This window comes from Rattus norvegicus, chromosome 5 (assembly GCF_021556685.1).
Source record: "Rattus norvegicus strain SHRSP/BbbUtx chromosome 5, alternate assembly SHRSP_T2T, whole genome shotgun sequence".
Classification (NCBI taxonomy): Eukaryota; Metazoa; Chordata; class Mammalia; order Rodentia; family Muridae; genus Rattus; species Rattus norvegicus.
In genome coordinates, this window is record NC_141538.1 from 38,128,729 (window position 1) to 38,153,788 (window position 25,060).

Sequence of the window (25,060 nt, forward strand, 5' to 3'; positions counted from 1 at the left end):
ACTATTTGAAAAGGATTCAGGGGTGTGGCCTTATTGGAGGAGGTATGTGACTAGAAGTGTGCTTTGAGGTTTCAAAAGCCCATGCCATGCCCAAGCTCAGCCTCTCTCTCTCTCTCTCTCTCTCTCTCTCTCTCTCTCTCTCTCTCTCTCTCTCTCTCTCTTCCCCCTGCACCCACAGGTATCTCAAACTGTAAGCATGCTTCCCAATTAGGTAACTTCTTTTATATGAGTTGCTTGGTCATGGCGTCTCTTCATGCCTAGGTAGGTGGTCCTGGATGGTAGGAAAGGTAGGAAAGCAAACCATGGTGAGCAAATCAGTGTGCTGTGTTCCTCCACAATCTCTGCTTCAGTTCCCACTCTGATTCCTGTCCTTCCTCAGCAACTGACTTGGCTTCCCTCAGTTACAGACTGTGATTATCACGAGAACACCAAATGAACACTTTCCTTCCTACCTTGCTTTTGCTCCTTGTCTTTACCAAAGCAACGGAAAGCAAAGTGGGACCCTGTGACATGGCACAGCAGTGGAGCTATGAGTCCACTTCCAAACTTGGATTCAATGGAGACTGACTCAGAAGCACCTAACCCCTGTGATGTTGACTGTCAGGTTCCCTAAATGATTGACTTACTCCATTTACTATTCAATAATACACGGGGGGGAAAGCCCATACATAGATCCACTGCAAGGCAGATGGAAATTGTAAGGTATTACGTCAGTGAGCAGTAACCTGAGCTACACAGAGGAAAAATCGCACAAAATTGTAAAAAAAAAAAACAAACAAAAAAAGACTGTGGTTTTAAAGGCCACATGAAGCATCCTCCTGGTTCCTCTGTCCTCCAAGTCCATGAAAACTGCCCTGATATGCCAATGGTATTTCTTATAGCCTTTGGAAACACATTGGTTCTACCCTGAAATTATCCATAAGTGAAAACAAGAATACACATACCGGCAAATGCCTGTTTTGACACCTGAGGGAATAAATGTGAATGTCCTTGATAGGTTATGTATGTCCCTGTTATTTCAAGAGTTTTTTTTTTAAATCTGTGTGTAGTATGTTTTCTTCAACCCTACTTTACAAATCTCAATGCTATTTAAAATAGAGGAATTTCGACAGTTTGTCACCGGTAATGAAAGACATCTGCTTTATGGATGCCTAAAGCAACCTCCTAAAAGCTACAAATGCATGTCTAATATGACCCATGGCTACACACAAAGGTTTTGTACTGCTGCCCAAATTGCCAAGTAACCTAAATAAAATTTAATTTGAGTACACATACAAAAAAAGAAAAAGAAAAGAAAAGAAAAAAAGAAAGGAAAAGGGGAAACGAACAGAAGAGTAGCTTCTCTTTAAATTTCTGTAACATCAAAACATCTAATGACTTTTATCAAAGAAAGTTACACATAAAAAGGAAAATAAGTTAATCCAAGATGCTACTCCTTTTAACCATAAAATAATGGAATGGAATAGGTAAATATGCTTGCCACAAAGCTACAGGACTGAAGCTTCATTCCCAGAACACATGTGACAGAACACTGAGTCTTGCAAGTTGTCCTCTGACCTCCACACACCTGTGAACACACTCGCATAAATAAATGAATAAATCCATGTGGAAGAAATAATTTTGTGGAGAAAAATAAAGTGTAGTAGTTCTCGGACACATCGTAAAACAGAATGAATTCTCCATGTAGGTATCATTTCCCTAGGCTGAAGTCTAGATGGGAAGGGTTGACCTCTAATGCACAGCAGCCAGACCCCGGGTACGTGACCATAAACAATCTGTCAGAGGCAGCAGTGCTTGGTTGGTAAAGCAAAGCTAATGTTTATTCTCTTTAGATTTTATGTTGAGTGTGCATGATCTGATTCAAGTTGTGTCCGAATGTGTTAATAGAAAGTCATATTTCAAACTGTCCAAATGCCCCTCTCTGGGGAAACCTAAGCAAGACCTTGTAAACTATTGATGGAAGTGCTCTGTGCCTTCCTGATGAGAAGAGGGCTAATTATCTGCTTATCTATTTTAGGGCTTATCTCCTAGGTTGGTCTAACAGCACCCCATTGATTTGTTCTCCTTTATTAGTGCTTTCTGTCAGTGAGCTCACCTGATGGCTAGAAGAGGAATAGTGAAATGCCTGTCTCCACCCAGAGAGAAATTCTTACTTTTATTAACATTTTAAATAAGAACAATTACTGATGTCTCATGTGTTCTCACAGCTAGGCTCCTTCCTCCTTCCCCAGACAGCACCACTAAAATAAATACTTCTAAGATATCTTTACAGAGATCATTTTCTAATAATTTTATTTGTTACACATGAATCTTAAAAGGTATTATTTTATATGCTTATTTTTATAATCTAATAGTATATTTAATTTATTTCATCGTGCTTTAGTGAAAAACCACATAATTTAAATAATTATATATAATCATACATGTACTTTATTTCAATTCTTTTTTATACTCAAGTCTAAAAACACATGTTATTTTGTTTGTATTATTTTATCCACAATATGGTGTTGCCTTTCTATTCAATAATGAAAACAATAGTCCCTATTTATCAACAGGGGAAATAGTCTGTGACCTTAAGCAGATGCTTAACATTATATAACTAATGCCTTTTCCATAAGTACTGTAAATTTTACACTTTTACGTACAACCGAAGAATTACCATTACACACACACATGCACATACACTTGCACACATACCACACAGAGAGAGAGAGAGAGAGAGAGAGAGAGAGAATGAGAGAATGAGAGAATGAAAGAATGGATGGCGGGAGGGAGGGAGGAAGGGAAGGAGGGAGAGAAAGGGAGAGAGAGTGCTGATATACTCACACGTATCTGTAAAGAGGGTAGTTCCAGGTCTGTGAAACATAGAGAAGAGTAAAAAAAAAAGAGGGAGAGCACTTAAAACAATGGAAGCAGCTGCATTACTTACAAATCCCAAAGTGAAGGGAGAACAGCTTACAGGAGCGGCCCTGTCCTCCAGCTCTGATCAGTTAGTGCAAAAGGAATCATGAAGGAGGAAGGCCAATGAGCCAAAGTGCAATCCAGAATTTACCAGGAAGGTTTCTTACAAGATGTTCTAACTGGTTGTTTTGTAGCAAGCAACTATGAGTTTCTTACAGTCACATTTTAAATGAAAAGTCATAATTCAAGACCTTCCCTTGTCGCCCTGTTATGCCAAATCCAGTCCTTGAGTCTTATCCCTAGTCCTACAACAGAATGCCAGCCTCAGCCTCAGCTCAACCCCTGCAACCCCGACCACATATCCTTTGAATCTCAAGAGATCACCTTTAGATCTGCTGTGGTCTCCTTATGCATTCAGACCTCATTCTCAATGAATCACAAAGATCTCCAAACTTTCTTCTCCCAACTACCCAACTTCCAAAAACACAGCTATTTCCTATGAACACACATTCCTGGCTGAATGGGCCAGGAAAACAGGCAGCATACAAACATCACACTCTCTGAAAATCTAGAAACCTAGAGAAATAGAAACCAAGGTAAAAATCACCCATACTACCAAAGTCAAATTCAGAGATTAGCATCTAGACCTATCATCGACCTATCATCGTCTGAACCCAAATGCCATTGCCAGCCTAAAGGCAACCGCCATGGCAATTTGTATCCACTAGAGCCCAGCTATCCTACCACAGCAGGCCTTGAATAGTTTAACCTACCTATAAAAACAGCTGATATGAATATGATAGAGGTCCTTAAAGAGGAAATTAATAAATCCCTTAAGAAAATAAAGAAAAACATGAACGGTGTAAGGAAATAAAATCATTCCCTAAAATTGGAACTAGAAGCAATGAAAGAAATCTGGAAAAAAATTTAGGAATTCAAAGTTACAAAGGCAAGCTTCACGAGCAGAATATACAGCATGGAAGAGAGAATCTCAGGCATTCAAGATATAATAGAATAAATGGACAAATCAGTCAAAGAAAATGGTAAATCTTAAGAAACAAAAAACAAAACAAACAAAAAAACTCCTGGCACAAAAAAATCCAGGAAATCTGGGACACTAGGAAAAGATCAAACCTAAGAATAATAGGTATAGAGGAGAAAGAAGAATCCCAGATCAAAGACCCAGAAAATGTTTTCAATAAAATCATAGAAGAAAAATTTTCTAACTGAAAGAGATGCCTATAAAAGTAAAAGGAGTGTACAGAACAACGAATAGATTTGACCAAAAAGAAAGCCCCATCACCACACAATAATCAAAACACATAGAAATAAAGAATATTAAAAGCTGCAAAAAATCAAGTAATATATAAAGGCAGACCTGTTTGAAATACTCCTGAGTTCTCAATGGAGACTCTATAAACCAGAAGGGCTTGGACAGTTGTGCTATAGACAATAAAAGGCCATAGAACTCAGCCCAGGCTACTATACCAGGAAAACTTTCAAACATCATAGGTGGAGAAAATAAGATATTCCATGAAAAAGACAGCTATAAATAATACCTATCTATAAATACAGTCTCATACCTAGAAGGAAAAACCCAACTTCTAGATGGTACCTATACCATAAAAGCATGGGAAGTGAATAATCTCACAAGCAAAACCAAAAGAAGGGATGCACATACACACACACACACACACACACACACACACACACACACACAATACCATCACTATCACCAACAACAAAATAACAGGAATCAACCATCGTTGGTCATTGAAATCTCTTAATATGAATGGTCTCAATTCTCCAAGAAAGTGTCATGGACTGACAGAATGGATTAGAAAAAATATCCCTCCTCTGCTATATCCAAGAAAGTATTTCAACATCAAAGAAGATGTTACCTCAGGTAAAGAGTTGGAAAAAGATATACCAAACAGATGGATCTCAGAACCAAACTGGTGTAGCCATTTTAATACCTAACAAAATAGAATTCAAACTAAGTCTGTTCAAAAGAGATAAGTAAAGACACTACATACCCATCGAAGGAAAAATCTACCAAGGGGACATTCTAATTCTTAACATTCTTAACATCATTGCCCCAAATATAAGCTCAACCAAGTCTGTAAAAGAAACACTACTATAGTTTAAATCAATTATTGATCATCACACACCAATAGTATGAGACATCAACATCCCACTGTCATCAATGGACAAGTTACCCAGACCCCCCCAAAAAAGTGTCTAACAGAGAAATACTGGACATACAGATGTTATAAACCAAATGGACATAACAGGTATTTATAGATGATTTCTCCCAGACACAAAAGAATATTCCTTCTTTCCAGAATCTCATGGAACTTATTTGCAGATGCTGTGATAGTATACATAAGTTACCACCCCCCCCAAAAAAATGCCACCAGGGAATTTTTTACAGCTGATAAATATGTTTAGCAAAGTGAATGGATGCAAAATTAACCAAAAAAATCAAATTAGTAGCCCTTCTATGTACAAAACACAGACTGAGAAAGAAATCAGGGAAATAATATCCACCTTCCACAAATGTCTCAAATAATATAAAGTATCTTGGAATAAAACTAGCCAAGTAAGTGAAAGACCTGTATGACAATACCTCCAGGTCACTGAAGAAAGTAATTAAAGAAGATCTCAGAAGATGAAAAGCTCTCACATGCCCATGGATGAGTAGGACTAACATCATAAAAACGTGCAATCTTTCAAAAGCAATCTACAGATTCAGTGCAATCCCCATTAAAATCACAACACAATTCTTTACAAACATTGAAAGGACAACTCTTAATTTTGTATGGAAAAAAAGAGTAGCTGAAACAATTCTGAATATTAATTTAAAAAAAACCTGCTAGAAGTATGAACATCCTTGATTTTAAGTTGTACTTCAAAGGTATAGTAATGAAAACTACATGTATTGGCATAAAAAGAGACAAGAGATTAATGGAATAAAGTAAAGTCCTTGACATAACTTACATCCACACGGACACCTGATTTTTTTAATACAGAAGTTAGAAATATGCATTGGGAAAAAGAGAGCATCAACAAATGGTGCTCATCTAATAATGATGAGCATGTAGAAGAGTGTAAATAGAACCATAGCTTTCACCCTGCACAAAACAAGTCCAGGTGGATCAAAGACCTCAACATAAAATGAGAGTCACTGAACCTGACAGAAGAGAATGTGGGGAATAGACATGAACACATAGGAGATGACTTTTTGAACAAGAAACTGGTCGCTCAGGCTTTAAGATAAACAATGGGTTTCATGAAACTGAAAAGCTTCTGTAAGGATGTCATCAGTCAAAAACAGTTGTAGCCTACAGAATGGGAAAATATTTATACCAAATCCTCACATGACAGAGGGCTCATATCCAAAATACATAAAGAACTCAAGAAATTAGATATCAAAAAAACCAAATAATCTAATTTAAAATGGGGCTTAGAGATCTAAACAGAGAATTCTCAACACAGGAATCTAAAAATGACTTAGAAACATTTTTAGGCTCAAAATCCATCAGGGAAATGCAAATCAAAACTACTTTGAAATTCCAATTTACAGCTGTCAGAATGGTAAAGATCAATAACACAAGTGACAGCTCATGCTGATGAGGATATGGAGCAAGGGGAGCTCTCCTTCATTGCAAACGCATACAGCCACTATGAAAATCAACATAGAATTCCCTCAGAAAATTGGGAATTGATTTCCCTCAAGATCCAGGTTTAACACTCTTGAGCATATACCCAAAAGGTGCTCCATCCTACCACCAAGATACTCACATGTTAATTGTGCCTTTACAGTAATCAGAAACTAGAAATGACCTAGAAGTCCCTCACTGTTGATAAATGTTGATTGATATTTTAAAAGTATACATTTACACAATGTATTATTCAGCTGTTTAGAAAAATAACTTTATGAAATTCGCAAGCAAATGTATAGAGCTAGAAAAATATCATCTTGAGTGAGGTAATCCAGACACTGAAAGACAAATATGGTATGTGTTCACTTATAAGTGGATATTAGTCACTAATTAAATGATAATCAACTACAATCTGTAAATGCAGAGAGGTTAGGTAAAGAGAAGGGGGGGTGTAGGAATATCCCTGGGAAGAGGAAATTGAGTAGATCTTACAGGTGTACTGGGGATGGCTGGGGATGGATTGGGAGATACCAGTCTGAGGAGGAAGGGAGAATGGATGGAGTGGTAGAGTACAGAGAGAACTGACTGGGACTAGGAAGTATTTATGGGGTGGTGTGGAAACAGTGCAGTGGAAACTTCCTGGACTCTATGAAGGCAGTCCTAATGACAACTCCTGGAATAGGGATAAGTATCTTAGAGTAAAGCAAGGCTTCCAATGGAGAGACTAAGTTGCATTCAATTGAGTTCTTAGCCAACAGAGTACAGTGGAAAGCTCAAAAAAACCCAGAATGGGGGCTGGGGATCTAGCTCAGTGGTAGAGCGCTTACCTAGGAAGCGCAAGGCCCTGGGTTCGGTTCCCAGCTCCGAAAAAAAAGAAAAAAAACCAGAATGGGGTTAAAACAAAGGGTTACTCTCAGAGAATTGACAGTGAGACCCCCATTATCAAGAGCAACTCCCACACAACTCACTGAACATGGAAACATCAAACTGGTGAAAACATGGAGCCTTCACTCCTAAGTTCTAGTCTCTTTGGTATAGGAAGATACTGTGCAGGCTACTGAAAGAGAAACATAAACACAAACACAGCCACAGAAACTTTGACCTACAATTTATCCTGCTTGCAAAATATGCTAGGGCAATAATGCCTCAGAACTTGTGGAAATAGCCAGCCTATGTCTGATTTGACTTAAGTCCCACTCTACATGAGTTGGAACTCGTATCCAACCCTGCTTGGAAAACTAGGAACCAAAGACTGAATACCCCAGAAACCTATGGTAAAACCAAACAGGACTGGTCAAATTAAAAAAAAATCAATAAAATGATTCCTAATGATATTCTATTATACTCATAAATCAGTGCCTTATCCAGTCATAATCAGAGAAGCTTCCTTCAGCAGCAGAGGGGATCAGATGCAGAGAGCCACAGGCAGAGAGTATAGGGGGTCTAAAGTAGAAATCTGGATCAAATCCCTCCCCTCTGAGCTCAGAGAATCCAGTGAAATTGGTGGAAAATATAAAGTTCTAGGAGAGATAGAGGACACCAGGAGAACAGGACCCTCTGAATTAACTAAGCAAGGCACACATGAGTTCAGAAAGACTGAAGAAACAAGCACAGGGCCCACAGGGTGTCTGCAACAGATACTCTGCATAAATAGATAGGTGATAGATAGATAGATAGATAGATAGATAGATAGATAGATAGATAGATAGATAGATAGATGAGAGATAGATAGATAGATAGATAGACAGTAGATAGATAGTAGATAGATAGATAGATAGATAGATAGATAGATAGATAGATAGATAGATAGATAGATGATAGATAGATAGATAGATAGATAGATAGATAGATAGATAGATAGATAATTAGATTAGTATTTTTATTAGATTCCTGACTTTGAGAACAACTGGGTCTCTGACTCTTGTGGCTGCTCTTAGAACTCTTCTCATGTTGGGTTCTTGTGTCCAACTTCAATTGATAGTTTTTGCTCTACCATATTGTATTTTGTCATGTTTGGTTGTCATCTCTTAGAAGTCTGTTATTCTTTAGTTAGAGATAGAAAGGGAAGATATCCAGAATGGAGGGGAGGTGTGGAAGAATTGGAAGAAATAGAGGTAGGAGAAATATAATTAGGATAAATTGTATGATACAAAAAATCTTAGAATCTATCTTCAGTGAAAGAAAAAATGTCATAGGTCATAGAAGGTATAAGCTTGAGTGAGGCAAATCGATTGTATTTATAGTCACCTGATAGACAAGAGATCACTAAAAGGTGACTATTTGAAGGAAACTGTCCCACCTCATACCTTAAATACTGCAGATACAGCCTTTATGTGTATTTTCCTACCTTTATGAAGGTAATAATTATGTTGGAGAGGAAAAACACATATAAGTTTAAAGAGTTATGTGATATCAAAGTTTTGATTAATGATGCTTTACAAAAGAAAACTCTTTATCAAATGCTGTAAATCATGTTAATCCAAACAAGTCTAAACATTGTCACTAATAGTTGTCATTAAGCACTATGTAAAGTTTCATTTATGAATACTTTTTCATAACAATTTCATAGTTTAGAAGAACGGGAACACGATTGAATGATAACAGGTGGGAGAGACGGGACTCAGTCCACGTATTTCTTTATTGAGTTCCAAGCTCCTAATATTGCTATCATTTTCTTATACAGTTTAGGTCACGGCAAGTTCACAACTGTTGTAAGTTAGCAGTTGGAGATGAGGACAGGTGTCTATTAAGTATCTTTATTGCTTTGCTGTGTCTGTAAAATTATTGTTCTCCTTATCAAGGGCTGTGACACCCAGATGATTTATGACCTGCTACTAAGACTGAAATCCACTATTTATTTACCTGGTGACTTTGTCTGCAAAAAGGTGAGTAAATACTATTTTCAAGTGCACAGTTAATAATGCATTGGAAGAATTTGTTCATAGGTCAATAATGCATTTTAAATAAAATCTGTCCAGTTTGACTTCCATATTATAAAATACTATGACATATACTTAGTTCTACAAAATGACAATGAATGCTTAGAGTGCAAAATGGAACAAGATAATATAAGTTCAACTGCATAGATCATTGAATAGACATGTAGGAGGTCCAAAAGGTCTTTGTACAAATGTAAATTACCAATCACAATTAACTATTTTAAATGAAAGATAAAATGTAAATGTGACTTGTGCTTTTGCCTTTTCTGTACCAGCTATCTGTTGCTTCTATTGTGTTCACAGTTAATAAATAATCAATGCCAAATTTTTTAAATATTGTGAATTTGATGACTACAAAAGTATTACATTTTATAATTTCTTAAATAGAAAACATGTAAATGACAAACATGAAAATAGTAACTATTCAAATATTGTCCCTGTCTCCTTTTTTTATTGGATATATTGCTTTATTTACATTTCAAATGTTATTCCCTTTCCCAGCTTCCTATCCATAAGTCCCCTATCCTCTTTGCCCTCCCACTCCCCCATAAGGGTGTTCCCCCCAACACTCCCCCTTACCGCCCCCAACATTCTCCTGCACTGGGTCCAACCTTGGCAGTACCAAGGGTTTCTTCTTCCACTGGTGTCCAAAAAGGCCATCCTCTGTTACGTGTGCAGTTGGAGCCATGGGTCAACCCATATATAGTCTTTGAGTAGTGGTTTAGTTCCGGGAAGCTCTGGTTGGTTGATATTGTTCTTACGGGATTGCAAGCCCCTTCAGCTCTTTCAATCATTTCTCTAATTCCTCCAACAGCGGTCCCGTTCTCAGTTCAATGGTTTGCAGCTAGCGTTTGCCTATGTATTTGACATGCCCTGGTTGTGTCTCCCAGGAGACATGTATATCCAGTTCCTGTCAGCATGCCCTTCTCAGCTTCATCGATTTTAATCTACTTTTGGTGACTATATACATATGCGTTACATGTGGGGCAGGCGCTGATTGGCTGTTCCTTCAGTCTCTGCTCTAAACATTGCCTAGATATCACCTCCTATGGATATTTTTGTTCCCCCTTTTAAGAAGGAGTGGAAGCATCCACATTTTGGTCATCCTTCTTCTTGAGCTTCCTGTGGTTTGTGGACTGCATCTTGGGTAATTCAAACTTTTGGGCTAATATCCACTTATCAGTGAGTGTATACCATGTATGCGTATCTGTGATTGGGTTACCTCACTCAGGATGATATTTTGTAGTGCAATACATTTGCCTATGAATTTCATGAAGTCATTGTTTTTGAGAGCTGAGTATTACTCCATTGGGTAGAGGTACCACATTTTCTGGATCCATTCCTCTGTTGAGTTACATCTGGGTTCTTTCCAGCTTCTAGCTATTATAAATAAGATTGCTATGAACATAGGGGAGCATGTGTCTTTGTTGTATGTTGGAGCATCTTTTGGGTATATGCCCAGGAGTGGTATAGATGAGTCCTCAGGTAGTACAAGGTCCAATTTCCAGAGGAACCTCGAGAATGATTTCAGAGTGGTTGTACCAGTTTGCAATCCCACGAACAGTGGGGGAGTGTTCGTCCTTCTCCACATCCTCATCAGCATTTGCTATCACCTGAATTTTTTATCTTAGCCATTCTGACTTGTGTGAGGTGGAATCTCAGGGTTGTTTTGATTTGCATTTCCCTGATGACTAAGGATGTTGAACATTTCATTAGGTGCTTCTCAGACATTCAATATTCCTCAGCTGAGAATTCTTTGTTTAGCACTGTACTTATTTTTAATAGGGTTATTTGGCTCTCTGGAGTATAACTTCTTCAGTTTTTTGTGTATTTGGATATTAGTCCTCTATCAGATGTAGGATTGATTGGTAAAGATCTTTTCCCAGTCTGTTGGTTCCCGGTTTTGTCCTAATGACAGTGTTCTTTGCCCTACAGAAACTTTGCAGTTTTATGAGATCCCATTTGTTGATTCTTGATCTTAGAGCATAAGCCATTGGTGCTTTGTTCAGAAAAATTTCCCCGGTGCCCATGGGTTCAAGACACTTCTCCACTTTTTCATCAATTAGTTTGAGTGTATCTGGTTTGAGGTGGAGGTCCTTGATTCACTTGAACTTAAGCTTTGTACAGGGCAATAAGAATGGTTCAATTTGCATTCTTCTGCATCTGACCTATAGTTGAACCAGCACCATTTGTTGAAAATGCTATCTTTTTTCCATTGGATGGTTTTAGCTCCTCTGTCAAAGAACAAGTGACCGCAGGTGTGTGGGTTTATTTCTGGGTCTTCAGTGCTATTCCACCGATTTATCTGCCTGTCTCTGTAACAATGCCTTACAGTTTTTATTACTATTGCTCTGAATTACTGCTTGAGGTCAGGGATGGTGACTCCCCCAGAAGTTCTTTTATTGTTGAGTATATTTTTCGATATCCTGGGGTTTTTTGTTATTCCAAATGAATTTGCAAATTGCTCTTTCTATCTCTATGAAGAGTTGAGTTGGAATTTTGATGAGGATTGCATTGAATCTGTAGATTGCTTTTGGTAGTGAGCATTTTTACTATATTAATGCTGTCAATCCATGAACATGGGATGTCTTTCCATCTTATGAGATCTTCTTCAAATTCTTTCTTCAGAGGCTTGAAGTTCTTGTCATACAGATCATTCACTTGCTTGGTTAGCGTCACACCAAGGTATTTTATATTATTCGGGACTACTATGAAGGGTGCCATTTCCCTAATTTCTTTCTAAGCCTGTATATCCTTTGAGTAGAGGAAGGCTACTGATTTGTTTGAATTAATTTTATACCCAGACACTTTACTGAAGTTGTTTATCAGGTTTAGTAGTTCTCTGGTATAAGTTTTGGGGTCACTTAAGTATACTATCATATCATCTGAAAATAGTGATATTTTGACTTCTTCTTTTCTTCTTCTTTCCAACTTGTATCCCTTTGACCTCCTTTTGTTGTCTTATTGCTCGAGCTAGGATTTCAAGAACTATATTGAATAAGTAGGGAGAGAGTGGGTAGCCTTGTCTAGTCCCTAATTTTAGTGGGATTGTTTCAATTTTATCTCCATTTAGTTTGATGTTTGCTTTTATTATGCTTAGGTATGGGCCTTGAATTCCCGATCTTTTTGGGACTTTTATCATGAACAGGTGTGAATTTTGTCGAATGATTGCTTAGCATCTAATGAAATGATCATGTGGTTTTTATCTTTGAGTTTGTTTATATAGTGAATTATGTTGAAGGATTTCCATATCCTCGAGCTAGGATCCCTGCATCCCTGCATCCCTGCATCCCTGTGATGAAGCCTACTTAATCATTGTGGATGACAGTTTGGTTGTGTTGGTGGATTCAGTTTGCGAGAATTTTATAGAGTATTTTTGCATCGATATTCATAAGAGAAATTTATATGAGATCTCTTTGTTGGGTCTTTGTGTGGTTTAGGTATAAGAGTAATTGTGACTTCATAGAAGGAGTTTGGTAGTGATCCATCTGTTTTTATTTTGTGGAATAGTTTGGACAATATTGGTATGAGTCTTCTTTGAAGGTCTGATAGAATTCTGGACTAAACACATCTGGTCCTGGGGACTTTTTGCTTGGAAGACTTTTAATAACTGGTTCTATTTCTTTAGAAGTTCTGGGGCTGTTTAGATGGTTTATCTGTTCCTGATTTAACTTTGCTTCATGATATTTGTCTAGAAAAGTGTGCATTTCCTCCAGATTTTCTAGTTTTGTTGAATATAGGCTTTTGTAGTAGGATCTGCTAACTTTGAATTTCCTCAGATTCTGCTGTACTTCAGATTCTCCCTTTTCATTTCTGATTTTGTTCATTTGTATATACTCTCTGTGTCCTCTACTTTGTCTGACTAAGGGTTTATCTATCTTGTTGATTTTCTCAAAGAACCTGTTCTTGGTTTTGTGGATTCTTTGTATAGTTTTTTGTTTCTACATGGTTGATTTCAGCCCTGAGTTTGATTATTTCCTGCCTTCTACTCATCTTGTGTATATTTGTTTCTTTTTGTTCTAGAACTTTTAGGCATGCTGTGCTGTCAAGCTGCTGATGTATGCTCTCTCCTGTTTCTTTTTGCAAGCACTCAGAGCTATGAGTTTTCCTTTTAGCACTGCTTTTACTGTGTCCCATAAGTTTGGGTATGTTGTGCCTTCATTTTCATTAAATTCTAAGAATTCTTTAATTTCTTTCTTTATTTCTTCCTTAACCAAGTTGTCATTGAGTAGAGCATTGTTCAACTTCCATGTATATGTGGGTGTTTTGTAGTTATCGTTGTTACTGAAGACCAGCCTTAGTCTGTGGTGGTCTGATAGGATGCATGGGATTATATCTTCCTCCCTGTATTTGTTGAGGCTGTTTTGTGACCAATTATATGGTCAGTTTTAGAGAAGGAACCTTGAGGTGCTGAGAAGAAGGTATATCCTTTTGTTTTTGGATGTAATGTTCTATAAATATCTGTTAAGTCCATTTGGTTCATAACTCCTGTTACTTTCTTATGTCTCTATTTAATTTCTATTTCCATGATCTGTCCATTGATGAGAGTAGGGTGTTGAAATCTCCTACTATTATTGTGTTAGGTGCAATGTGTGCTTTGAGCTTTAGTAAGGTTTCTTTTATGAATGTAGGTGTCCTTCCATTGGAATATAAATATTTAGTATTGAGAGTTCATCTTGGTGCATTTTTCCTTTGATGAATATGAAGTGTCCTTCCTTATCTTTTTTGATGACTTTTGGTTGAAAGTAGATTTTATTCAATATTAGAATGGCTACTCCAGCTTGTTTCTTCAGACTATTTGTTTGGAAAGTTGTTTTCCAGCCTTTTGTTCTGCGGTAGTGTCTGTCTTTGTCGCTGAGGTGTGTTTCCTGTATGCAGCAAAATGCTGGGTCCTCTTTACATATCCAGTCTGTATATCTTTTTGTAGGGGAATTGAATCCATTGCTGTTGAGAGATATTAAGGAATAGTGATTGTTGCTTCCTGTTATTTTCATATTTAGAGGTGGGATTATATTTTTGTGTCTCTCTTATTTTGGTTTCATTGCAAGTACTGGGTAGTTTCTCTCCTTGTGTTGGAGTTTTGTATCTATTATCCTTTGCTTGGCTGGATTTGTAGAAAGATATTTTGTAAGTTTTGTTTTGTCACGGAATATCTTGGTTTCTCCATCTATGTTAATTGAGAGTTTTGCTGGATATAGTAGCCTGGGCTGGCATTTGTGTTCTCTTAGAGTCTGAATGACGTCTGCCCAGGATCTTCTGGCTTTCATTGTCTCTGGTGAGAAGCATGGTATAATTCTTATATGTCTGCCTTTATATGACACTTGACACTTTTCCCTTGCTGCTTTTAATATTCTCTCTTTGTTTTGTGCTTTGGTGTTTTCACGATTATGTGACAGGAGGAATTTCTATTTTGGTCCAATCTATTTGGAGTTCTGTAAGCTTCTTATATGTTTCTCTTTCTTTAGGTTAGGGAAATTTTCTTCTCTAATTTTGTTGAAGATATTTACTGGCCCTTTAAGTTAGGAGTCTTCATTCTCTTCAAAGTTTATTATTCTTAGGTTTGATCTTCTCATTATGTCCTGGATTTCCTGGATGTTTTGGGCTGGGAGCTTTTTGCATTTTACATTATCTTTGAAGGTTGTGTCAATGTTTTCTATGGTAACTTCTGCCCCTGAAATTCTCTCTGTTGGTGATGCTTGCATTGATGACTCCTGATCTCTTTCCTAGGTTTTCTATCTCCAAGGTTGTCTCCCTTTTGCTTTCTTTATTGTTTCTATTTCCATTTTTAAATCTTGGACTATTTTGTTCAATTCCTTCACCTGATTGGCTGTGTTTTCCTGTAATTCTTTAAGAGATTTTAGTGTTTCCTCTTTAAGGTCTTCTACTTGTTTGCTTGTGTTGTCGTGTATTTCTTTAAGGGAGTTATTTATGTCCTTCTTAAAGTCCTCCATCATCATCATAAAATGTGATTTAAATCTAAATCTTGCTTTTCCAGTATGTTTACATATCCAGTATTTGCTTTGGTGGGAGAACTGGGCTCTGATGATGCCAAGTACTCCTTGTTTCTGTTGCTTAGTTTCCTGTGCTTGCCTCTTGCCATCAGGTTGTCTCTGGCATTAGCTTGACTTGCTGTTTCTGACAGTGGCTTGACCCTCCTGTAGGCCTCTGTGTCAGCACTCCTGTAGACCTGTTTTCATGTTTTCTTTCAGCTGTTTTTGAGAACAGAGTCCTCTGCTCTCAAGTGTGTAAGTGCTCCTGGCAACTGCCTTTCAGCTCTCAGAGCAGGCAGGAATAGGAAGGGTCCTGCCCATGACTGCTTCTAGGTCCCTGTGCCCAGAGGACACAGATGGCACTAGGCGATTCCCTCTTGGGTCGGGAATATGGGCAGAGGATAGTCTCCTCTGATTTCACAGAAGTGTCTGCACTTCTGAGAGTACAGCTCTCTCCTCCATGGGATTTGGGTGCAGGGAGCTGTTTGACCAGTTCAGTTCAGTTCTGGGCACAGATCAGAACCACAAGTACCTGCTGCTGTCTTGTCCTATATTCCTGAATTCAGAGGCACCATGCAGTTTCCTCCTGGGCCTGGGATGTGGGCAGAGGTGGGCAGAAGTGGCAGTCTGTCCTGTGGTCTCAGGATAGTCCACAGTTCTGGGTGTTCAGCTCTTTCCCCCATGGGATTTGGGCAGGGAGCTGTGAGACGGGATAAGTTCAATTCTGGGCACAGCCAGAAACCACTGCCTGTCTTTCTCTACAGATTAATGGGTCTCATTATGTAGTCCTGACTGCCCTGGCATCCACTATATAGACCTGGTTGCTCTGCAACTCATAGAGATCTGCCTATCTCTGCTTCTCAAATGTTGGGATTAGAGGTGTTTGTCATCACACCCAGCTCTGATGACTATCTTAAACATAATTAAAAGTATGCCTCTCAGGATGATCACAAAGTCACAACCAGCAAGAACTACATAGGGAGTTCTACACCACCTAATTTGCACAGCAAGTTCTTGCTTCCCAAAAAGAGAGAATGAGACTCTGTAGCTTTTATATCAAACTAACTCAACGATAAAGCTAATAATCAAAATTATTGTTAAAGTAACAAATTATAAAATTATGTGTTTATGTAACATTTAAAGAAGAAGTAAAAATATCTAGGAGAACAAAGGAAACTAACAAGTGAGACTTTAAAAAAGGGAAATTAGAAGGGTGTAGTTGGATATCAGCATACAATATACGCTTGTATGGCTATCTAAAGAGAAAATAAAAGTTTAAAATAAAGGAAAATGTACAATGCAAAAACATGAAGATGATATGAGGAATTGAGGAGTTCACAAATGAGTGTGCATGAGAAACACACGCTTCATCCCAAAACAGTGTGGAATAATCACCATGTTATAGGACATAAAGCAAGGCCAGCAGCTAGAAGACTTCCTGAAGAGGAAGGCTGTAGTAAGTCTTGGGAAATAAACTGAAGTGAACTCACTGTTATCTAAGTATGGAAAAGAACTAGCTTGAGCCAGGACAGATAGGAAGGAATTGTGACCACAGCAAGAATGTAGAGAACTACAGTAAATGGTGTTAAGGGTTGGAGAGATGGCTCAATGGTTAAGTTAAGAGCACCAACTGTTCTTGCAGAGGTCCTGAGTTCAATTCCCAATAACCACATGGTGGCTCACAACAATCTGTAATGGTGTCCGATGCCCTCTTCTGGTGTATCTGAAGACAGCTACAGTAGGCTCATTTACATAAAATAAATAATTTTTAAAGCGTTAAAATAGTGTTAACTTATTTCATAAACGAAAGGTGGTTTTGAATACTCTAGGACAATACTAGCCAAAAGACAAATGCCTATCCTTCAGTAGTTTTACAGTCTAGTGCTAAATTTGACAACTCACACCATGTCACCATCATACGAACACAGGAGACTGGGATCCACACCTAGTCCTGATGAAGCCCACATATTAGCATTCAAAGAAAACACATATGATTCTAAAATACAGCCATAAGAAGGGTAGATCTGATGGAAGAGAAAGAAAACAATTTTAAACAAATTACATAACTGTAAAATGTACAGTTATATAAGTAGAGGCAGAAGTTGTTAGTGGAAGGCAGGGTAGTAAAAGTACATATTCATATTAGAAGAGGAGAGAGAAGTTGTCAGTTTGACAGGAATGACCTTTTTAAAATCTAAAGATAAGTAGTCCTTCAGTAAAGAACAAAAGTAAAAGAAAATCAATAGGATAATACTTTTTATGAGAAGTTGCAGCAATGATCCAAGAAGCAAAACAGAGCCTGTCATATTCAAGTAATGGAGCAAAGGAGTGAGCAAAAGATGGGGAAAAGAAAATCACATGAGATATGAGACACAACAGATACATCAGATGGAGACACTGGCTTATAGGTGAAACCAATCAAATGAAACAAGGGGAAAGGGCAAGTAAAGGGTTTGTAACTGGAATGTAATGAAAGCCAGCTTTAAGAGATCAAGGCACAGTATGAGAAGAAAGGCTGAGGCTGTAACTCTGAAGACACCAATGGTATGAAGGAGATCAGTGAAGCCTATTATGAAAAGAGACAATTGAGAAGGATCTGGCAAAGACAAGAGAGGATTCTGGAATTCTAGAAAGCAAGCATACACATCCCACATAAAATGATCCTGGCAAAATACGGGATGTTCATAAGTGAAGTCAAACCATGCTCATTAAAATGGAACAAAAGAAAGAAACAGTGCTTGGGAGCTAATATCCACTTATCAGTGAATGCATACCACGTGTGTTCTTTTGTGACTGGGTAACCTCACTCAAGATAATATTTTCTACTTCCATCCATTTGCCTAAGAATTCATGAAGTCATGGTTTTTAAGAGCTGAGTAGTACTCCATTGTGTAGATGTAGCACATTTTCTGTATCTGTTCCTCTGTTGAGTTACATCTGGATTGTTTCCAGCTTCTGGCTATTATAAACAAGGCTGCTATGCACATAGTGGAGCATGTGCCCTTGTTATATATTAGAGCATCTTTTGGGTATATGCCCAGGAGTGGTATAGCTGGGTCCTCAGGTAGTACTACGTCCGGTTTTCTGAGGAACTGCCAGACTGATTTCCAGAGTGGTTGTACCAGTTCGCAATCCCACCAACAATGGAGGAGTGTTCCTCTTTTTCTACATCCTCACCAGCATCTGCTGTCACCTGAGTGTTTAATCTTAGCCATTCTGACTGGTGTGAGGTAGAATCTCAGGGTTGTTTTGATTTGCATTTCCCTGATGACTAAGGATATTGAACAGTTCTTTAGGTGCTTCTTGTCCATTCGATATGCTTCAGGTGATAATTCTTTGTTTAACTCTACCCCATTTGTAAAAGGGTTATTTGGCTCTCTGGAGTCTAATTTCTTGTGTTCTTTGTATATATTAGATATTAGCCCTCTATCGAATGTAGGATTGGCAAAGATCTTTTCCCAATCTGTTGGTTGCGATTTTGTCCTATTGACAAAACACAATTCACAGACCACATGAAGCTCAAGAAGAGAAGGGAGAACAAAATACTTATATGATGTAGAGGATGGGAGGGACTTAGAAGGAAGGGGAGAGGGAAGGGGGCCAGGACCAGGTATGGGAGGAGATAGGGATGATACACAGAGTCAGGAATTTAAACAGAGGTTTGTGGCAATAAGAGATGAGGAACTGGGGGCAGCCACCAGCAAGTCCCAGATGCCAGGACCCCGGGACCCAACAAGGATGAGATTAGCTGAAATGGCCAACAAAGCAGAGAGAGAACCTAGAGTCCATATCCAGAGTTATGCAAGGCCCCAGCTTGCGGGATGGGGTCACCCACTCATCTACCAACATTTAACCCAGAATGGCTCCTGTCTAAAGGAAATATGGAGACTAACTGTGGAGCAGAGGCTTAAGTAAAGGCCATTCAGAGATTGCCCCAGTGGGGGTCCATTCCATATACAGACACCAAACCCAGACACTATTGCTGTTGCCCAGAAGTGCTTGCTAACAGGAGTCTTGGAAATAGATGACACTAGAATGCTAATACTTTCTACATATATAATCATGCAGAGTTACCTTGTTCTACCTGAAGTGCTTGCCTTTCAACACTTTCTCCAAATTAGCACATGAAGCAGTCCTAAGTTAGGTTCAGTCTTGTTTTGCACATGCTGTCAGCCACTATTCTCTTAGAGTGATGTCTACTACATCTGAAAGTTAATTAAGCTTGCAGAAAAGGCTTAAATTAACCCAGAAATATGCAAGACATAGTGGAAGTTTGGGTTCGTTGATTATGCCTGATCTCCTTGGGAAATTATCAAAATGATCATTAAGAAATAATTAGAAGTGCGGAACTATATTTATGTACCCATCATGCACTTCTCCTTCCAGTCAGGTGTAATAACTACCTTTGAAACATCATTCCAGCTCCTTGAAATTTACTTCATGCTTAAAAAGTAATAATAATAGGAATATGACCCTTACCTAATGATCACTTCCTAGAATAAAAGAAACACGCTAATTTTCAAATGAGTTACATTATTTTTGATTCATTTATATTAGCTCATTCATTATGAAGATATCAGTCTTGCTAGCATATTCATTGTTAGATGTAGAATATGTATATATATACATGTCAGGTGACAAAGGTGCTGGGATTTTTTTTTTTTGGTTTTTATAGTATAATCTTTAATCATATATTGATAAGAGAGGAGAATAAAAATGTAAGAGGATGGGAGATAAGAATCTAAAACAAATATAACCTTCCCTAGTTATGTCTGTAGGGTCATGTCTGAGAGAAACTACATTCTTTGTACATTATACATATACAAATGATCTTTTCTAAGTGCATACTAACCATACCCACCAAGCTTAACAACAATCCTCACAAGTTTTCTTAGAGTAAAACAATTGGATGGTTCATTACTTTTTTTTTCATTTCCTTCTCTTTTTTTATTTATTTTTTTTACTCTTTTTTAAATTTATTTAATACTTAATAATAATTCTTTGGTTTCCGGGCAAACATCCCCCTCACCCCTCCCCTTCCTTATGGGTGTTCCCCTCCCAACGCTCCCCCCATTGCCGCCCTCCCCCCAACAGTCTAGTTCACTGGGGGTTCAGTCTTAGCAGGACCCAGGGCTTCCCCTTCCACTGGTGCTCTTACTAGGATATTCATTGCTACCAATTAGGTCAGAGTCCAGGGTCAGTCCATGTATAGTCTTTAGGTAGTGGCTTAGTCCCTGGAAGCTCTGGTTGCTTGGCATTGTTGTACATATGGGGTCTCGAGCCCCTTCAAGCTCTTCCAGTTCTTTCTCTGATTCCTTCAACGGGGGTCCTATTCTCAGTTCAGTGGTTTGCTACTGGCATTCGCCTCTGTATTTGCTGTATTCTGGCTGTGTCTCTCAGGAGCGATCTACATCCGGCTCCTGTCGGTCTGCACTTCTTTGCTTCATCCATCTTGTCTAATTGGGTGGCTGTATATGTATGGGCCACATGTGGACCAGGCTCTGAATGGGTGTTCCTTCAGTCTCTGTTTTAATCTTTGCCTCTCTCTTCCCTGCCAAGGGTATTCTTGATCCCCTTTTAGAGAAGGAGTGAAGCATTCACATTTTGATCGTCCGTCTTGAGTTTCATTTGTTCTAGGCATCTAGGGTAATTCAAGCATTTGGGCTAATAGCCACTTATCAGTGAGTGCATACCATGTATGTCTTTCTGTGATTGGGTTAGCTCACTCAGGATGATATTTTCCAGTTCCAACCATTTGCCTACGAATTTCATAAAGCCGTTGTTTTTGATAGCTGAGTAATATTCCATTGTGTAGATGTACCACATTTTCTGTATCCATTCCTCTGTTGAAGGGCATCTGGGTTCTTTCCAGGTTCTGGCAATTATAAATAAGGCTGCGATGAACATAGTGGAGCACGTTTCTTTTTTATATGTTCGGGCATATTTTGGGTATATGCCCAAGAGAGGTATAGTGGGATCCTCAGGCAGTTCAATGTCCAATTTTCTGAGGAACCTCCAGACTGATTTCCAGAATGGTTGTACCAGTCTGCAATCCCACCAACAATGGAGGAGTGTTCCTCTTTCTCCGCATCCTCGCCAGCATCTGCTGTCACCTGAGTTTTTGATCTTAGTCATTCTCACTGGTGTGAGGTGAAATCTCAGGGTTGTTTTGATTTGCATTTCCCTTATGACTAAAGATGTTGAACATTTCTTTAGGTGTTACTCAGCCATTCGGCATTCCTCAGCTGTGAATTCTTTGTTTAGCTCTGAACCCCATTTTTTAATAGGGTTATTTGTCTCCCTGCGGTCTAACTTCTTGAGTTCTTTGTATATTTTGGATATAAGGCCTCTATCTGTTGTAGGATTGGAAAGATCTTTTCCCAATCTGTTGGTTGCCGTTTTGTCCTAACCACAGTGTCCTTTGCCTTACAGAAGCTTTGCAGTTTTATGAGATCCCATTTGTCGATTCTTGATCTTAGAGCATAAGCCATTTGTGTTTTGCTCAGGAAATTTTTTCGAGTGCCCATGTGTTCCAGATGCTTCCCTAGTTTTTCTTCTATTAGTTTGAGTGTGTCTGGTTTGATGTGGAGGTCCTTGATCCACTTGGACTTAAGCTTTGTACAGGGTGATAAGCATGGGTCAATCTTCATTTTTCTACATGTTGACCTCCAGTTGAACCAGCACCATTTGCTGAAAATGCTATCTTTTTTCCATTTGATGGTTTTGGCTCCTTTGTCAAAAATCAAGTGACCATAGGTGTGTGGGTTCATTTCTGGGTTTTCAATTCTATTCCATTGGTCTATCTGTCTGTCTCTGTACCAATACCACGCAGTTTTTATCACTATTGCTCTGTAATACTGCTTGAGTTCAGGGATAGTGATTCCCCCTGAAGTCCTTTTATTGTTGAGGATAGTTTTAGCTATCCTGGGTTTTTTGTTATTCCAGATGAATTTGCAAATTGTTCTGTCTAACTCTTTGAAGAATGGGCTCGGTTGGGGATTTAGCTCAGTGATAGAGCGCTTGCCTAGGAAGCGCAAGGCCCTGGGTTCGGTCCCCAGCTCCGAAAAAAAATAACCAAAAAAAAAAAAAAAAAAAAAAGAATGGGATCGGTATTTTGATGGGGATTGCATTGAATCTGTAGATCGCTTTTGGTAAAATGGCCATTTTTACTATATTAATCCTGCCAATCCATGAGCATGGGAGATCTTTCCATCTTCTGAGGACTTCTTCAATTTCCTTCTTCAGTGTCTTGAAGTTCTTATTGTACAGATCTTTTACTTGCTTGGTTAAAGTCACACCGAGGTACTTTATATTATTTGGGTCTCTTATGAAGGGTGTCGTTTCCCTAATTTCTTTCTCTGCTTGTTTCTCTTTTGTGTAGAGGAAGGCTACTGATTTATTTGAGTTAATTTTATACCCAGCCACTTTGCTGAAGTTGTTTATCAGCTTTTGTAGTTCTCTGGTGGAACTTTTGGGATCACTTAAATGAACTATCATATCATCTGCAAATAGTGATATTTTGACTTCTTCTTTTCCGATTTGTATCCCCTTGACCTCCTTTTGTTGTCTGATAGCTCTGGCTAGAACTTCAAGAACTATATTGAATAAGTAGGGAGAGAGTGGGCAGCCTTGTCTAGTCCCTGATTTTAGTGGGATTGCTTCAAGTTTCTCTCCATTTAGTTTAATGTTAGCAACTGGTTTGCTGTATATGGCTTTTACTATGTTTAGGTATGGGCCTTGAATTCCTATTCTTTCCAGGACTTTTATCATGAAGGGGTGTTGAATTTTGTCAAATGCTTTCTCAGCATCTAATGAAATGATCATGTGGTTCTGTTCTTTCAGTTTGTTTATATAATGGATCACGTTGATGGTTTTCCGTATATTAAACCATCCCTGCATGCCTGGGATGAAGCCTACTTGATCATGGTGGATGATGATTTTGATGTGCTCTTTGATTCGGTTTGCCACAATTTTATTGAGTATTTTTGCATCGATATTCATAAGGGAAATTGGTCTGAAGTTCTCTTTCTTTGTTGGGTCTTTGTGTGGTTTAGGTATAAGAGTAATTGTGGCTTCATAGAAGGAATTCGGTAGTGCTCCATCTGTTTCAATTTTGTGGAATAGTTTGGATAATATTGGTATGAGGTCTTCTATGAAGGTCTGATAGAATTATGCACTAAACCCGTCTGGACCTGGGCTCTTTTTGGTTGGGAGACCTTTAATGACTGCTTCTATTTCCTTAGGAGTTATGGGGTTGTTTAACTGGTTTATCTGTTCCTGATTTAACTTCGGTAGCTGGTATCTGTCTAGGAAATTGTCCATTTCCTGAAGATTTTCAAGTTTTGTTGAATATAGGCTTTTATAGTAAGATCTGATGATTTTTTGAATTTCCTCTGAATCTGTAGTTATATCTCCCTTTTCATTTCTGATTTTATTAATTTGGACACACTCTCTGTGTCCTCTCGTTAGTCTGGCTAAGGGTTTATCTATCTTGTTGATTTTCTCAAAGAACCAACTTTTGGTTCTGTTGATTATTTCTATGGTCCTTTTTGTTTCTACTTGGTTGATTTCAGCTCTGAGTTTGATTATTTCCTGCCTTCTACTCCTCCTGGGTGTATTTGCTTCTTTTTGTTCTAGAGCTTTTAGGTGTGCTGTCAAGCTGCTGACATATGCTCTTTCCTGTTCCTTTCTGCAGGCACTCAGCGCTATGAGTTTTCCTCTTAGCACAGCTTTCATTGTGTCCCATAAGTTTGGGTATGTTGTACCTTCATTTTCATTAAATTCTAAAAAGTCTTTAATTTCTTTCTTTATTTCTTCCTTGACCAGGTTATCATTGAGTAGAGCATTGTTCAATTTCCACGTATATGTGGGCATTCTTCGCTTATTGTTATTGAAGACCAGTTTTAGGCCGTGGTGTTCTGATAGCACGCATGGGATTATTTCTATCTTTCTGTACCTGTTGAGGCCCTTTTTTTGACCAATTATATGGTCAATTTTGGAGAAAGTACCATGAGGAGCTGAGAAGAAGGTATATCCTTTTGCTTTAGGATACAATGTTCTATAAATATCCATTAAGTCCATTTGGCTCATGACTTCTCTTAGTCTGTCTACGTCTCTGTTTAATTTCTGTTTCCATGATCTGTCCATTGATGAGAGTGGGGTGTTGAAATCTCCCACTATTATTGTATGAGGTGCAATGTGTGTTTTGAGCTTTAGTAAGGTTTCTTTTACGTATGTAGGTGCCCTTGTATTTGGGGCATAGATATTTAGGATTGAGAGTTCATCTTGGTGGATTTTTCCTTTGATGAATATGAAGTGTCCTTCCTTATCTTTTTTGATGACTTTTAGTTGAAAATTGATTTTATCTGATATTAGAATGGCAACTCCAGCTTGCTTCTTCCAACCATTTGCTTGGAAAGTTGTTTTCCAGCCTTTCACTCTGAGGTAGTGTCTGTCTTTGTCTCTGAGGTGTGTTTCCTGTAGGCAGCAGAATGCAAGGTCCTCGTTGAGTATCCAGTTTGTTAATCTATGTCTCTTTATTGGGGAGTTGAGGCCATTGATGTTG

The 25,060-nt window shown here is 38.4% G+C and overlaps 1 protein-coding gene across 2 annotated transcripts in view; it reads left to right on the top strand.

Moving 5' to 3' along the window:
* Cngb3 (cyclic nucleotide gated channel subunit beta 3) overlaps nucleotides 1-25,060 on the top strand; it is a 249,521-nt gene that overhangs the window by 193,141 nt on the left and 31,320 nt on the right. For both annotated transcript variants that reach the window (XM_087550433.1, NM_001271238.1), the window contains one exon: nucleotides 9,368-9,451. In XM_087550433.1, the coding sequence (XP_087406559.1) occupies nucleotides 9,368-9,451 (84 nt within the window). The remainder of the gene's footprint in view (nucleotides 1-9,367; nucleotides 9,452-25,060) is intronic.